At 42.3% G+C, this 16504-nt stretch overlaps 1 protein-coding gene across 2 annotated transcripts in view; it reads right to left on the bottom strand.

Moving 5' to 3' along the window:
- Positions 1-2178: 2178 nt before the first annotated feature.
- Positions 2179-16504, bottom strand: part of VSTM2B (V-set and transmembrane domain containing 2B) — a 118070-nt gene continuing 103744 nt past the window's right edge. For both annotated transcript variants that reach the window (XM_064671207.1, XM_064671206.1), the window contains one exon: positions 2179-2878. In XM_064671207.1, the coding sequence (XP_064527277.1) occupies positions 2790-2878 (89 nt within the window). In that variant the 3' untranslated portion in view covers positions 2179-2789. The remainder of the gene's footprint in view (positions 2879-16504) is intronic.

Genomic DNA, 16504 nt, shown 5'->3' with positions numbered 1-16504 from the left:
ATTTTTGAAGGCAAAAATATAGGGAAGGTAAAGGTAGAGCCAGGTTATCTTGGCAATCTGCTCCCTTGTTGAAGTTATCCTGTGTGCTGGTAGTGAGTTATCTCTGCATGTGTGCAGGTCTTCACTGGAAAGAAGAGATGCCTATTACTCTTGCTAGATGAGATTTTTCATCAAATCCTCAGGTTATTGTTTAGTAGTTCTGAGGTTTTATGGTGAATTGGAATATAAGAATTGTTATTCCTATTGTGGCACACTTACTTCTGATCCCAGAAGGGATAAAAAAAGTTATTTTTAGTCACAGGTTTAATATTTTTTCACCTTTAATGTGATTAAAGTCTAAAAGACCTTGATAATTCTACTCCTGTCACTGCACACAAAACTTGAAGTTTCTGCCACATCCCTGTGCAGGTAACAGGCCACAAAAGGAAGGGAAGGGCAAGCTCAGGATGATGTATTTCCTCCAAACCACACAGTATTCAATTTGAGATACGATGTACTCCATAAGTGACAAAAGAAAAGTATCAGAGCAAAGCAGATACCTGTTTACTAGGAGACCAGCTGAGGCGTGGCTGAAGTTGAAAGAGCAGCATAACCACTTCTAGATAGACACGCTCCACTGCTCCAAGTACCCACCATTTATTTAGATCAATTTCTAGGCAGTTTTCTTCTTCAGCTTGTGAAAAAATTTTAGTCCTCTCCCTCAGAAGGAAGATGAGGCCCTGAGAAATATTCCCTGCCCTTGAGGAAACAGCAGCAGTGATGATGAGCTGGGCAGAGGAGCCCCAGTCCAAACCCAGGTAACTTGCACTTGCACAACCAGCCCTTGCTTGAAGGGTTAGAGCTCTCCTGACATTGCAGACTCCACACATTCCTCTGTTGAAGTAACTGTCCTTGAACAAGTTCCCAGACACGAATGCTGGCATTAGAAATGGGCTAGATGTGGTCCAACATGTAAATCTTTTTTTCCATCTATCTTTTCCTTGCAGTTTATGAAAGCCTGGCCCTCCTGTGTTCATATGGAAGCCAAGGACTGTGTTCTTCAGTGTCTCATGCTCTGATGCACTTCCAGGCTTGCAACAACCACCTCCTCTGAGTTCTTCCAGAGAGCACTTCTGCTTCTTGTGGGATGATTATGGATTATTCCCCAATCCACGGGATTTTACAGCTGACATTAATGGGACGAACCTTATTGCAAAGATTTTGCCACCTTTGGATTTCCATATTAGGTTTGCCCCAGTACAAGAGGGATTTTGCAAGGTAGTAACACGTATGAAACACAGATGTGCTTTGGTCTCAAACCTAGTGAGTGTGAGCAGCACAAATGCCTCACTCTCACTGGCAGTCCTAGAAAAAGGAAATTCTGATCATCTGAGAAAATTCTAGAAGAGGACTCAGGTATGAGGTGAGGCAGTGCCACGTCCTGCCTTTGCTCCCCAGCTCCTGCAGGCAGAGTCCTGCTGGCACTGGAGCCATCACTTTACCTTTTCCACAATGAAGGTCCTTTCTAAAATGCCACTCAAATGAAAGGACAAGAGTCACAGTCAGACATAGGAGATTTCAAGGTACTTCACTAAATTCAGCTAAAGAAGGTTGTGTTTCTTTACTAAGTCATCCTATTACCTCCCTTGAAAAGCAAGTATTTTGAAACAGAAAAATAACTGCTGCATTTACTGTAAAAAAGCTTCATTAGAGGAAGCTCACTTGGGTAAGAAAAGGGACACAACTATATATTTTTAGAAATCTGAATACATTTTAAACAAATCTTGGAACCAGGTCTAGGAAATACAACATTCCACATTGATTTATTTTTATTTTCATTTTCCACTACTTGAGATTCATCTTTTTTTCAGAGAAGTCTGGAGCAAACCAAAGCAACTTACCTCGAATGCTGCACACTGTCTCGCTGCCCATCTGATGGATCTTGGATTAACTGCCCAGAGTTAACTGGTGTCACCACAGGAAAACACAGCTACAGCCTATGAGTAGCTGCCAGCACATTCTGCTGCAGGGTTTGGCATTAGGTGAGGGTGTCTGAAAAATAACTGTTTTCGATTTTATTTTGTTTGTGCTGCTTTGTTCCTCAAGTCTGAGTTATAACAAGGTAGGGAACACACCCAGCCATGAAGCTTTCTCAGGGACCTTCAGAACACAAGGAAAGCCACACACATCTGTAAAAACTTTATTTCAAAATCTTTTTATTCAACTGTTATTCAGCAATATACAATACAGTTTATAAACAAATGTCTTACCTTGTTTCCAATCTTCATTTAAAAATAAATATTATTGACAGTGAATATTAATTATGGTAAGATGTACCTTTTTTTATGTCTCCAAAAGAAATAATTTAATTAAAAAAGAAAAAGGAAATCCAAAAAACCTAAACACAATAATCTACTAAAAATATTTCCTTTCTTAGGAAGGGTTTGACCCAACATCTTTACATATTGTCATAAAGATAACTGCTCAACAGTTCGTGCAAAATGAAGAGTCAGAGGAAAGGTTCAGAAAAGAAAAAATATTACATTAAAATAGAGAAATCATAAGTGCCATGCACAGAGCAGGGCTTTACACCATAGAGTCTGGAAACTAGATGCATTATTCTATGTGATTTACTTTTCTGTGGCATCCCAAAAAATATGTTTTTCCCCCCATGTAGAATTTATCATGCTTCTTTCAGTTTCTTTCTGTCCATCTTTAAAACTGTAGGTATTTTTTCTTGTCAGGGATTTTGTTTGTTATTAAATAGGTTCCTTTCTGTTTGGCAGAGGAGGAGTGGAGGGAGTAGTCCGTCAGTGGTTTACTAATAAATGTACAAGCTTATGCAGTATTAACAGGGACACGTATAGGAGTGGGTCTGTAGCATAAATAGGTCCTGTACCTAGAAAAGAAAGAGACAAGGGAGAGAAGGAGATTTGATTTTTTTTATCTTTTCCAATATAGAAGATTAAATGCAGAAGAGAAATATAGGAAGATTTATTTTTATCACTTCAGTGCCAGGGGTCAGAAGCTTAATTTTAATAGTAAAACAGCATCCTCAAGCTATCCAACTCAAAGAGCTTTCTCCTCCCCCTCCCAAATCTAACTGCACTTAGGTCATTTCATTATGTGTTACTAATGGTATGCCTAAACTTGGCTTCAGCCAAGTTACCAGCAATTCAGATTTCTATAAATACACCTTAATCTGGTATATAGTTTCTTGAGAAATGACAGGTATCAACCACCCATTACTTTAAAGGGAAATGACAAATGCTGCAGCTGTACTCCTTGATTAACAGGACATGAACCCATTTCATTTGGAATGGGAACAGGAAGACCTTGACATCTTCTTTACCTTTTATAGGAAAGAGTGGAATTTTAAATTAAAAACGTGCACAGGAGCTATAGAAAGACAGAGGTCAGATGTGGAACACGTCTTACAGTCATTCTGTCCAAACAAGGGAGGCCAAGACGGCTCCTGCTCTGAGGAGGGACCTCGTGGGGTAGGACAGGGCTGTGGGGCACTGAGGCACGTGCTGGGGTAGGAAAGAGGTGCCTGTGCTCTTACAGCTGCTGAGGGAGGACACAGCTCCCCCTGTGCAGGGACAGGCACCAGGGCTTTTGCTCTCAGCCATGTCCATGCTGCAGCTAACAAGGCTGTCCCTGCCTCATATCCGCTTACACCAAGATACTTGTTCATTTCTTTTATTTCCCCTAGCTACATGTGCCAAAAAGACAGATATTCACTGTGTGCACCGTGGTCTGGCCCCTCTCCCTTGCATGCTGAGGGCTGTGGAGCTGAGGTCTGTTGGCCAGGAGAGCAGGACACACAGACATTGTGTGAGGTGTGGGGCTGCTCCATCTCTGAAACAAGTCACTGCTGAGCTGCCAGGCAAGGGCAGAACAGCCCCTTCCCACGGAGCAGCTCTGCTGCCCTGGTGCAGCCCACGCTGTTGCTGTGGGACAGGAGATCACTGCCTGGAGCTCCCTGACCCCTGCAGAGCCCACGCAGGGCTCGGCCACAGCAGCACCAAGTGCCCACAGGTGACACCTTCCAAAGCCATGCATTGTCACCAACACGGTAACATGACAGTGCAGGGCTGTGACTGATGTCTCACATGGCCATGGGACATTTCCTCAGGGCTGGATGCAAAAGCAGGAGCCCAGCTGGGGTTTGCCCTGCAGCTGGAGGGCAGAGAGGCACCTAGGGAGAGGCTTCCTCAGTGCTGAACACCTGATCAATGGGAGTAATCAATGCCCAAAATACTGACCATCACCCAGAAACACAACTGTCAGAGCCACTTTGCAAAGCATCACAACTTTAAAAAAAAGTTTTCTGTGTTCAGTACCTCTGATAAAGGAATCAGGGCATTTCTATTTAGGATATTCACTTCAGGCACCCTAATGCAAATACTTTAGTCTTGGTCTCTAGGAGATGTGAGTGTCTCTCAGCTGTGGCATGATCAAAAGAAATGCCTCAGACAGATCTGAGTAAACCACTGCTCTTGGGCTTACTGTTCCAGCTGCCTCATAATCTATACACACCTCACCAGCAAAGCTGGAGTATTGTTACCCAGCATCAAAAATAGTACACAGTAATGTGGTGTGCAATTGAGAAACTCAAGAAATGTCCCCACAGTGCTATCTCACAGACTCCCAGACTGTGTGGTGATTATTTAGTTATTAAGGTTTTAATTAAATCCTTGCATGCACAAACACATGCTAAGGACTGCCTATGTAGCAACAGCAAGGCATTAAGATGAATACAGGATTTTTGTTTTGAAAGCTGAAAAACGATTAGCAAACACAATTAACTTTGGCGACCAAAGGAGTAACTCAAATTCATGCAAAAAAGACACTAAAGGTGTGTGCAGGAAAGGGCACAACAGCTGCCAAAGCTCAGGTTCCCAGCCAGCACATGGACAGACAGTCATCAACCATAAATGCAGTAATGCAGAAGCTCATAAGCTCAGAGTTCCCTGCCCCAGGATCCAGCCTTGCAGAGCTGAGGGGCAAGGAGGTCCTGCCCCTGGAGACCTGCAGGCAAGGTAAGTGATCCTCCTTTCCTATGCTCAGAGGGTGTGGGCAGCAGGAGCCCTGCCTGTGTGTATGCCAACCCTGCCAAATTTCCCTGGGCCAGCCTGGGAGCAACAGCACACAGGGCTGTGACAACCATTCCCCAGCCTCAGGGACCTCCCTCCTTCAGCAGGTCCCCCCTTCCCTTACAAATATACAGCCAATGCACAAGTACATTATATCTTATGGTTTTGGCAAGGATAAAACTCCAATCTACCTACACCAGGGAGAGAAAAGGGCTTGCTGATTGGGAAGGCTGAAGGCGAGCCCTGTTGTCTGCCTCTGAGCCTGATGTGCCATGTGGTACCTGAAGACAGATGCTTATTCATAAACTGCAGTCCTGGGCCCAACAGACCCACATTTCCAGTCAGCACATCCCCGTTTCCAAGCTGTCAGATGGCTGTCCTCCCTTCTGGCACATGGCAGAGCTGCCAGCCCAGGACAATCCCCACGTGCTATCGCTGTCCCCTGTGCTTGTGGATGGCAGGGGCATCCTGGCATCATTTGACTCTCCTAGCAGCTGCAGGCAGCTCACTGGTGCCAAATTGGTGCCAATTCCACAACTGCCCACCACTGCAGGGAAGATCTGGCCTTGGGTATTTATTATGCTGAAACCTGAGGGTGGTGAGAACTCATATTTTCCCTGCCAGGGCTGAACTTGGTCTTTCAATGAAGAGGACTTGAGTCTGATGAGATGCTGCCAGTTACTCGGAAGGCAAGGTGTGCTTTTGTGAGGGGGAATTCCCCTGGAAACGCTGAGAAAGCTCAACCTGGAGGAGCAGGCTCTTGTAGCTCAAGTGCTCTTACAACCATGATACTGAAGGGCTGCCAGGGACACCAGGTTAGGATTGTTTCTGCTTTGAATGCAAAGCAGTGTTAGTCCCAGCTCCTTGCAGCAGCTGTGTGCCTGCTCACTGAAACCATTCCTATGTCAGTTTTACCTTTATGTACTAATTCTAGTTTAAATTTCAATACAGAACTGTGAATTCAACAGTCCAAATTTTGTCTTTTCATTTTGTTGAAAAGGCTGTTGTTTTTAACCTACATTCTTCATCTTCTTAATTTGACAGCAGAATGTGAGTTCAGAGTCTGTTAACAGAATCTCAGCAGTTAAATAAAATGTATTTTTAAAAAATTATTAAAAAGCAATTATTCTTACTGAACACCAAATGCAAGGCTTCTTTTTTCATACTGATTCAGTGTTGTTCTGCTCTAAGACTTCAGGCAATAGGAAGTACACAGAACTTCAGAATTCTCCTCCCTCTGAACATAAGCAGACCAGAAATATAATTTCCAATATTTTCTCCCTATTTAGTTAACCTGAACTCTTTCCATTATAGGCACTATTGTTTATAAACAAACTAAACTTAGTCTGCTCAATTCCACTGTAACTGCAGTAAAAGTCTTCACTTTCAGTTAATAAATTGCTACATCTGTAGCTGTAAACAATGTGTGCCTGAGCACAAGGATCTGGACACACAGTGGTCCCAGATGTGAGAACAGAGAGTTTCTATCCAGACACTTTAAATCAGGAGTGCACAGCTACTTGCAAACTACAGATACTGAGAAAACATTTCATTGATACTTTCAGTATTCATTTGATGATTTGTTATTGCAAACTTATTTATCCCTACTCCGACTTAGAATTTTGCTTTTAAATTATCTATATGAACATGGCTAAAAGGGAAAGTCTACCACCCTGCAGAGCAAGAACAAATTGTTCTCTTTGTGTACGTTGAATTGCTCTCTGGCATCACTCAACCTTCTTTTCAATTTATGACATAATGGCGTTTTACTGTAATTTTCTATTTAATAATTATTTTTATGCCAGAATTAATCAAAGTTGGACTTAGAACAGTTCAATCAAAAACAAACATTAATTAACCAAGTGACTTGCGACACATGGAAAAAATGGGATGAGTCTTTTACAAGCTATATTTAACAAATGGTCAAAACCCACAGTTTCCAGCAGTTACCTATTTTTCTTCCTAGAAAGAATCTGAAAAGTACTTTGATGTCTCTTTCCGAGATGGTAGTAAAATGCAGTGGCCCATATAATAAAAAGCTGAAAGACATCAGTAGCCTATTTTCCTTGAAAGATGAGATGATAACACCTAAAATCAGACTGCCTATTGATGATGGAGCTGGGGCCCTGGCTGGCAGTGTCACGAGACATTTCTCTGTAGTGGCTTTTATGCAGTGACCTGTCAGCCTCAGCCTATTTCCTTACAGAACAATGCCCAATTAAAGCCCTCAAACCTGGCATTTCATTAAGAGGTGAGGGATGAAGCTGACCATATAGATTGATCTATTCTCTCAGTCCAGAAACTTTAGACTGTGCTTGAGACGTGTTCTTGGAGAAACTGTTCCTACTACTTGGTATCTATGGAAAAACGGAGTTTTACATGGGTTGTTGGTCAAGGATCATTACAAGCAATAACCTCCTAGATAAAACAAATTCTCATTCACTGACACACATTTGGAGCACTTACACTGAATTGAAGGGAATTTACCAAACTTCAGATCTAGGGGGCTTCTCAGAAGTTTTTAATTAAAAAGACACCATTACTACAGACTTACTGAACCAAAGATATGATATGCTACACCCCATTAGAATTACTCCACAGCTTGAGACACGATCTTGTAAGCTGTCTGTTTCCTTCTCCCACTCTGAAATACTCTCAGCACAATCCACACACTGCATTTTTGATGCCTTTTTTTTAAAGGCTTGTACCTGGTGCCTTAAACTTCCCACTTCTCACCAAGAACTAATTCTCCAGGAGGCTGTGCAGAAGTGAATCCAGAGCCTGTGCTAACTTTAGCACACGCTCCCAGCTCAACCCTAGAGCACTGCATGTAACAGGAGGTGTTCTTGTTAAAAGAAGTATTGGTACTATAGAAAAAAATACCAAACTACAGGGTCTTCAGTGCCTCTGGCTTTCAGCTGGCTGCAGATCATCACACCCAGGCACCCCTAGAAACAGCTCCTGAGCTGCCTGTTGCTGTTGGTAATTTCAGCCATGAAATATGTGGTGACTTCCCACATATTTATGAGCAACAGCATGGGATCTGCTCGCCACTGAACTTGCCCAGAAGGCATGATGACAAAATTAGTTTTCTATCCACTACACACTTGTATTTATGATTCACTGAATTTTGGAACAGCTTTCCATAGCTCATCTCAAAAAAATGCCTTGTAGAAGTCAGAACATGTTTTTATTTGTACACAGCCATGCAGGTAGGAGCTTGTGATCCTGCTTTTTTCCTTCACCCACGCCATAGAGGTTTTTAGGGTCAAGAGCAAATCTTCTCATGCAGCTGGATGAAACTAGCAGCATTGCCTTCCACACTCTTCTCCTTGAAAATGCCCACATTTCACTTTCCTTAACCACACTGCAGCCTCAACTCTCCAGGAAGCTGAAGCCAATTTTACTGGCCAGAAGACACTGACCAAAGTTTTGTAAAACTGTGTCATCATTTTAGGTCTTCTCAAATACATCCAAGTTTCACCATTTGCCTGCCTTCTCTCAAGATATCCACTGCTGTGTTCCAGCCTATATCTAGAGGTGAATTGCCAAAACACCATGCAACAGGAGTAACTGAAAGCATCTCCTGTCCTAATTTCTGAAAATCAACAGGTTTTATTATTTCCAATGAGATTCCGTTTAGAGTATTTAGCACTCTTGAAATGACCATATTTTATTTATGTGCTGGGCTGAGCTGACCTGACAAACAGAGATGAGGTAGAATGTAAAGCTTGGTAACTCTACAGAGGCTCCATACAGGGCAGCACAATGCAAATTTTCAGCATAGATTAAAAAAAAAAATGTGTATTTGAAAAAAAAGCCAATTTTTTGTAGAAGCCTGGTTCTTAATTTTGATTGTTCTTGATGTGACATCTCAAAAAGTCCACCTAGGACAGAAGATTTTGGTATTTTAGTGGCAAATCACAGCATAGTAGCAGAAGGCTACACATTAGTAAACAAATAAATTGGATGGCAGTGAGAGGGGGCTGTAGTCATGCAAAGAAATGATGCAGAAATAAAAGGTTGGTTCTGATAAGAAGCTAAGAAAAGAAAAAGATTCCTTCTGCAGTATCGATTTTCTGAAGTACTGCAGTGCCTTGCTGGAAGTCAATCTGTGTGAGTGCCTGTGGGACAGGACAGATGCAGGCATTGGCAGAGGAGCAGGGGATGTGTTTCTTAAGGCACCTGCAATTATTGAGGTGCATTTTGGATCACAGTAGAGGTTATTTTAACTGAGACTCATTAAGGCCAAATTGTTCTCAAAATATTATTGCTGACAATCCCTTCTGAACAAGCTCATGGTACACAAACCAGTCAAGTGCTGAGTTATCCCCTCGGGAGGCTCTTTCCTTCTCCTAGATTGTAAGGACATTATTAGACATAAGGTACAGGATTAAATGGACAATTGATCTGACCCAGCTCAACAGCTGCTGCAGGTCTGCATGGCACAACACTTTTGTACTAAATACAGCCACTAACAAACAGAAAGAGGGGTGGTTGAACCAGTGGATTTGATGAGTGTATGGAAGTGCAATAGCAGCTAAGGAGCAAGAAATACTTCTACCTTTATAAAAAAATTTCTATTTCTTAGGTTACCAGAGAAATATTCAGTTTCATTGTCAACAGAGTGGCAAAAAATCACCTCCTACTGAAGTTACAAGAAATGGGGACACACAATATGGGGAACAGTTGGTACATTTTCCCTCAATATCCCCACTTCCCTTCTGTGGTGGCCAAAGATGTACAGAGCAGTCTTACCAAAAGCCTGACTCTGCTTCTTCCAAATGCTGCATCTGCCCATGAACACCACTGTGCTGAGAGCAGGGGGGCCCTGCAAAGCCCAGCAGAGCAGCAGCTGAGCTGATGGAGCCAGGCCCTTGAGGGGCTGTTCTACACTGCAAACAGCCAAATAAACCACTCAACCACCCTAAATATCCACTCTTGGAGAAATTAAGTAATAACTTCAAGAAAACACCAGAAGTAATTTACAACAAGCTCCAGAAGCAAGCACTGCTATAGATAGAGTCAATGGAGAATAGGAACGTGTCCTGAATACTTGAAAAGAGTAATTCATTCTATATAGATTATACAGCTTAAATACTTTCTATTGGTCTGCATTTAAAAAAGCCAGTAACTTTCCTCTTTTGAGATCTGCAGCTGGTCTCTACTCTGTATTACCCTCACATAAACAGATTTCTGCTTTGGCATCTGTGAGATGATCTCTCCTCACCAAATATCTTATTAAGAGACTCAAACCATGCAACTATGGGTTTGTTTAATTTCCAGAATTTTCTGCAGTTCCATGATCTAAAATTAACTTAACAAAATCAAGGACCATTAATTCATCCCTTGAAAGTTGAATAATGAGAGATACAAAATTCTGTGCAATGTGATTTGGCGGAAAATGAATTTTAAACTAAAGCATATAGAAAACTGACTAACTAAATTAGGGTAGTTCAGGTTGTAAATGAGCACCCAGCCCTACACATCCTTCTCCTGTACTACTGTGGGGGCAACTCCAGAGCATATCAATACACACAAATAGCAAAAAGTACAACTCAGACTACCCTGATCATGAGGCAATGAAGGATACTGGGAGCTGGTTTCAGTTGCTGAGCTTTGGAGTGAGCCTGGGCCATATTAACAGGCTTTAAAAGCCATGTTGCAAAAAAGCAGGCAAGCTAGATATGGTCACACAATTCCATAGGTTGACACCTTATGAAAAATATTTGTAATAAGAGTCATACTGGACTGGACCACAGATTTCACATTCTGCAATTGATGCAAGCTGCAAATATTTGCAATCCAGAAGTTCTGCAGTTCCGTGCAGTACTGACTTCACTGTCTTCTACAGTATTTTTTACTTGATCAGGATTAGGAGCAAGCTGCCAATGTAGTTGTAATTATCACTCCAATCAGAATTACTAAACTTAAGCAGATTCAAATGCAGATTATTTAAGGACTTTTTTTTTGAAAAATAACCCTCTCCTGTTCGTACTTAAAGAACAGAGCTAACTAAGTGCATTAGCAGAATACATGATGACACATGAAAAATGGCTGTATTGAGAGCATGTGTCCAAAAAAAAAAAAAAAGCAGAGCCTGTGATCTGGGGAGGTTTAGGTTGGATATTAGGAAGAAATTCTTTACAGAGAGGATAATCAGACATTGGAATGGGCTGCCCAGGGAAGTGGTGGATTCTCTGTCCCTGGAGGTTTTTAAGATGAGACTGGATGTGGCACTTAGTGCCATGGTCTAGTAATCATAATGGTAGTGGATCAAGGGTTGGACTTGATGATCTCAGAGGTCCTTTCCAACCTGGCTGATTCTATGATTTCCATAAAGAAGGGATCACCTTTTTGCCGTAAACAAACAGTAACATTTTGGGATTGACCCACAATACACAGACCCTCCAAACCTTTCCAGTGACTGATACTTGCTAGATACTAGCTAACTAAAGGCATTGCTATGCCCTAGATCTAAGGGAGGCCAAGCTTTACAGAATAAGCCAGCAAAGGGTTATTTGGCAAAACTGTGGACATGGGATATTCCTCACTGCCCTCTTTGCATGTGAAATCTCCAGCTCCCTGGTGTGATAGAATGCCAATTTTAAAATTCATAAAGCAGTAAAGTATTTCTAATTATGCCAGTTTGGTGAGTTTTACCCATAGAATCTCAAGGTTGGGAAAGACCTGTAAGATCATCAAGTCCAGCCATCAACTCAGCACCACCACAATGTTCCCCACTAAACCATGTCCTCAAATGCCACATCCATATATTTTGTGAAAAATTCCAGGAATATAACAATAAAATGATAGACATAGAAGATGATGTCCATTAGAGACCTTACTGTGCTCTGCCTCCTTTGAAGCAGCTGCTCCCAGCACACACAGCGATGTCCTGCTTCCCAGCCACAGCCATGCAAGGGCAGGGTAAGAACAGAAATTATCACAGAATATGCTGAATTGGAAGGGACCCATAAGGATCACTGAGTCAGCTCCTGGTCCTGCACAGGACACCCCAACGATCCCACCATGTGCCTGAGAGCATTATCCAAATGCTCCTTGAGCTCTGTCAGGCTTGGTGCTGTGCCCACTGCCCTGGGGAGCCTGTCCCAGTGCCCAAACACGCTCTGAGTGAAGAATCTTTTTCTAATATCCAACCTAAACCTTCCCTGACACAACTTTAGGCCATTCCCTTGGGTCCTGTCACTGGTCACCACAGAGCAGAGCTCAGTGCCTGCCCCTCCTTTGCCCCTCACGAGGAAGTTGTAACTGCAGTGAGGTCTCCCCTCAGTCTCCTCCAGCTGAACACATCAAGTGCCCTCAGCTGCTCCTCACACGGCTTCCCCTCAAGGCCCTTCACCACCTTAGTTGCCCTCCTTTGGACACTCTCCAATAGCTTAACATCTCTCTATATTGTGGTGCCCAAAACTGCCCCGATATTGCAGGTGAGGCCACCCCAGTGCAGAGCAGAGCAGGACAATCCCCTCCCTTGCCCAGCTGGTGATGCTTTGCCTGATGCCCCCCAGGACAGGGTTGGCCCTCCTGGCTGCCAGGGCACTGCTGACTCATATTCAACTAGCCATCAACCAGGACCCCCAGGTCCCTTCCCTGCTTTCCAGTTTGGCAGTTTCCATTGGCACCTGCTCAGCATCCTGCGTGAGCTCGGTCAGCACAGCTCCCTCCTCCAGCCGCGGCACAACGACCCCGCGCTCGCTCACACAGGCTCCTCCACGGAGCACGGCTGCTGCTCTGCCAAACTGCTCCTCTTTCCAGCTAATAAAATTGCCTCCCAGCTGATAACAGCCTAGCAATATAAAGTACTTGGTTGTTAGCCGCTGTTGTGACAAATAATACCATTCTGCTGACAACCCCGTTTTTTCCAATACAAACCTACTTGAACTGTTTATTATTGACATATGGGGCTGCGCCACCATTATCTAATCTTAAAAAACACATAGTAAACAGCAATAGTGAACCTGCCAGCATTCTTACTGCTTTAGCAAAGCTAAATCAAAACCCAAAACAAACCCCTTTTATTACCAGCACAGTCCTGTCAGGCTCTCTTAAGCAAAGAAGGAACACCTTCATAGGACTATTGCAAGATTCGTTTCCTGGCAGAGCCTACTTTATATTTGCTTTGCAACTACAGATCACCAGTATTAAAAGCATTCTCAAAATCAGCACCAGTAAGACTGTCTGGACATTTCTTTCTGCCATGACTGCTAAGTTTGCCAGTTAAAGTATTAGGGACCTATATAATTGACAACACAGTTCAAGTGTTATTTTATACATCAGTAAAGCTGCATTAGTATAGTGGAGGTGGGGAGTGCTTAACAATTATTGCCTCTTGTAAAACATACAAAGTGAGCTGGTTCTACAAACTAAGATGCCATTTTGCAAACTATCTATTGAAACTGTATTTAAGGAACTAGCAGTATGTATTAGAATTAGCAGTAAAATGATGGTTTTTTAGTGCAAATACACATGTGGGGGTATTTGCACGAAAATATCACTGATCCTTTCTTCATAAAACTTTCCAGTTGTCGCTCACTAATGAATCAATCTCATACAGAAGTCTAGACCAACGTTAGGTACAGCTTCCACTTTCATTAAGAAGACCTGGAATACCCCTTTCATTGTGTTTAGTAATATTTTTAAAAATATTTTTTCATCTATAACTTGAAGATACCAAAGAAGTTCAAATACTATTCAGATTTCTTCAAGGGCACTGTACAGGCTATAGTAGAATAGGTTGGTACAGTTTTGTCTGTCCTCCACGGAATAAGCAAGAACCGCTGAAAGGAGGTTACTCAAATAAATTGCATTTCCACAGTACAAAAACATCCTGGCACAGCTTGTTTCTGCCCTAGATAATGAGGTGACACTGTACAGCAGTTTGTGCTTTTGTCCAGTTCGAGAATTAATCCATATTACACAGACACAAAAGAAGATATTTGACCTCACTTGTCCCCAAAGCAGTCTAATTTGCCTAGATATTACAGTGCTAGTGATGTGTACTTAATGAGAACTCTCTTTGCATGTTTATTATCCAGTGACATTTAGGAGGTCAGCCTGATAATTCGGTTATGGCCTCTGTCTTGCTACTTTATTTAATGTAAAGGAAAATGTGATGTGACCCAGGTTGCATTTAACTACAAGTAACAACAGAATGTGAGCTCATACATGGGCTCATAAAAAGCGCAGGAGGAGTGGAACAGACCCAGACATTACTGAGTGGGAAAGGCAGGGAGCCCAAGCTGAACAGCCACATAGGTTCTCCTTTCTTGCTATTTCGTGTAATGTTCATCTATCAAACATAAACAAGCTCCACAGGCTGTCTCTCAAACTAGAACACAGTCATTGAAGCTCTGGCAAAGCCAGGAGAGCTCTAAACTCAAACCCTTACCCAAAGTTAATCCAAACCCACCCACAGCCCCTCCAAACAGAGACCCTCTAACCAGCCACAGCTTGTCACCCTCAACAAAACACTGTGTTCATTTACTTTGCTGTCTCTAAGCTAGAAAGACATACCCTTTTCTTCCCAATGCACAACTCAGATCTAACAGTCTCTGACACGATCTCCTGCCTCAAGGTGGGTTGCCACAGCTTGACTGTGCCTGTGTTGCTCTCATGAGCATCACTGGGAGCTGCACATGCACAGAGGCTGCAGAACTGGGACCTGGTGCTTTATTATCTTGGGCCATGTAGTCTATGAGCAGAGTTTCTTCTGCCTCAGACATAAAAGGCTTAGAGGGGGGGGAGGGATAGGCATGAAGTGAAGACTTCTGTTCTTCCTTGCTATGAACACTTCATCTCTGCATAACACGTGACTCTGTGTCCTTCCTGGAGCACTCTAAGCACAATGAAGCACAGCTTCTTGTTTCACACTCCCATCTTTGTTTATTTTATTTAAAGCTTTCGCTTCTGAGCTTTGAGGCTAGAGATCAAACAAATAAAAGGGAATTTGGAAGCTGCAATGTCTGATCTGCATTCTGCTCAGAAGTTAAACTATAAGTTGCCCCCAAGCCAATACACTCATTTTGGAGACTGTTTTGTAGGATATAACACAGCCAGTTTCCCTCCCAGAAGGTCAGTATGAAGATCCTTGTTTATTACTTCACCATCAGATGATGAAGTCTCATGACTAAGGCAGAGGACTTGCATTTAAGAGATCTGAAATTAAGTTTTCATATTTAATTTCTCAGCTGTCACAGGACTAAACAAAGCCAGTTATTGTTCTTCCTGCCGTTTGTCCATCTCATCCCTTTGGACGACAAACTTTCTAAGATAGAGACACTGTGTTTCACTCAGTGATTCTCCTATATCCCCCCAACTCTACCCAGTAAAAACTAGGAACACTTCCAAACAGTTACACTATATGCACACTTTCACTTGCTCACCCCAATTTTTTTCCTAAGCAGAAGATTACACTTGTGTAGAAGTATTTAAACTGAAAGCCAAATATTTAGAACCACATGGACAACAACTGCTTCCCTCATAGTATTAAAAGCAATGATCTTACGAGCAGATCTCTGCCTCCTCACAGCCCAAGTCCCATGTCCTAGATTCCTACTTCAGTCCACCTTTCCAGCAGTAACCTTTCAAGCAGTGACCTTTTTGACTCAGGAGACCACAGCACGAAATTTTCACATGGTTGTTTAAAAATTACAGATAAAATTCTGTGTGAGTAGCTAATGTTTCTGGCATTTGGCCAGTTTTTCTGTTAGGCTCGATCTATTTCCTTAAATACCACAATGCTGAATTTCAACCAAATACCATTCTGATGACATGCCCAAAACAATGGATTTTCTATGTATATCCAGTTTGAGACTCTCTGCTCTTTAGAAAATCTCAGTAAGGGACACATTTATTCTAATAAGTTCATGTTTCAGTTCAAGTAGAAGATGTAAAGAATCACAGTTTTCCACAGTACGTGACTGGGACAGCAACTGAAGTCAACAAGAGCCCTGCAGGCACATCTCAATGTAGCATTTGATCTATAATCACATTTATTGGAATACAAGCACATAGAGGCCCTATCTTACTACACTGAACATACTGGGAAGATTTCTATTGCAAGGAAAATAGGATTAGAACCCAATTCATGCAGGACACTCTAGCAAGTGCCATGCCATCAGCTCTTATGCAGAGCTCGCTGGTGCCTTAAATGAGGGTGTTTCTTAATTGCTGATGGCAAATCCAGTGTTCTAGCACATTTCTGTTTTTATACAGAGGAAATATCCCTGTATACAATGAAAAAGACTTAGAAATGCTAAAGACTTTTGAGAGTAAATGATTAGATGATTCAATTACTACACACAGATTTTGTGCAACTACTTATCTGTACATGTTACAGGGCTCAAAATAGGATAATGAAGCACATGTATTATGCTACTATGCAGATATAATTCATACAGCAGCAC

The sequence above is a fragment of the Pseudopipra pipra genome, chromosome 14, assembly GCF_036250125.1.
Source record: "Pseudopipra pipra isolate bDixPip1 chromosome 14, bDixPip1.hap1, whole genome shotgun sequence".
Taxonomy (NCBI): Eukaryota; Metazoa; Chordata; class Aves; order Passeriformes; family Pipridae; genus Pseudopipra; species Pseudopipra pipra.
Note: the sequence above shows the minus strand (reverse complement) of the source record. Positions and strands in the feature narration are given on the sequence as shown.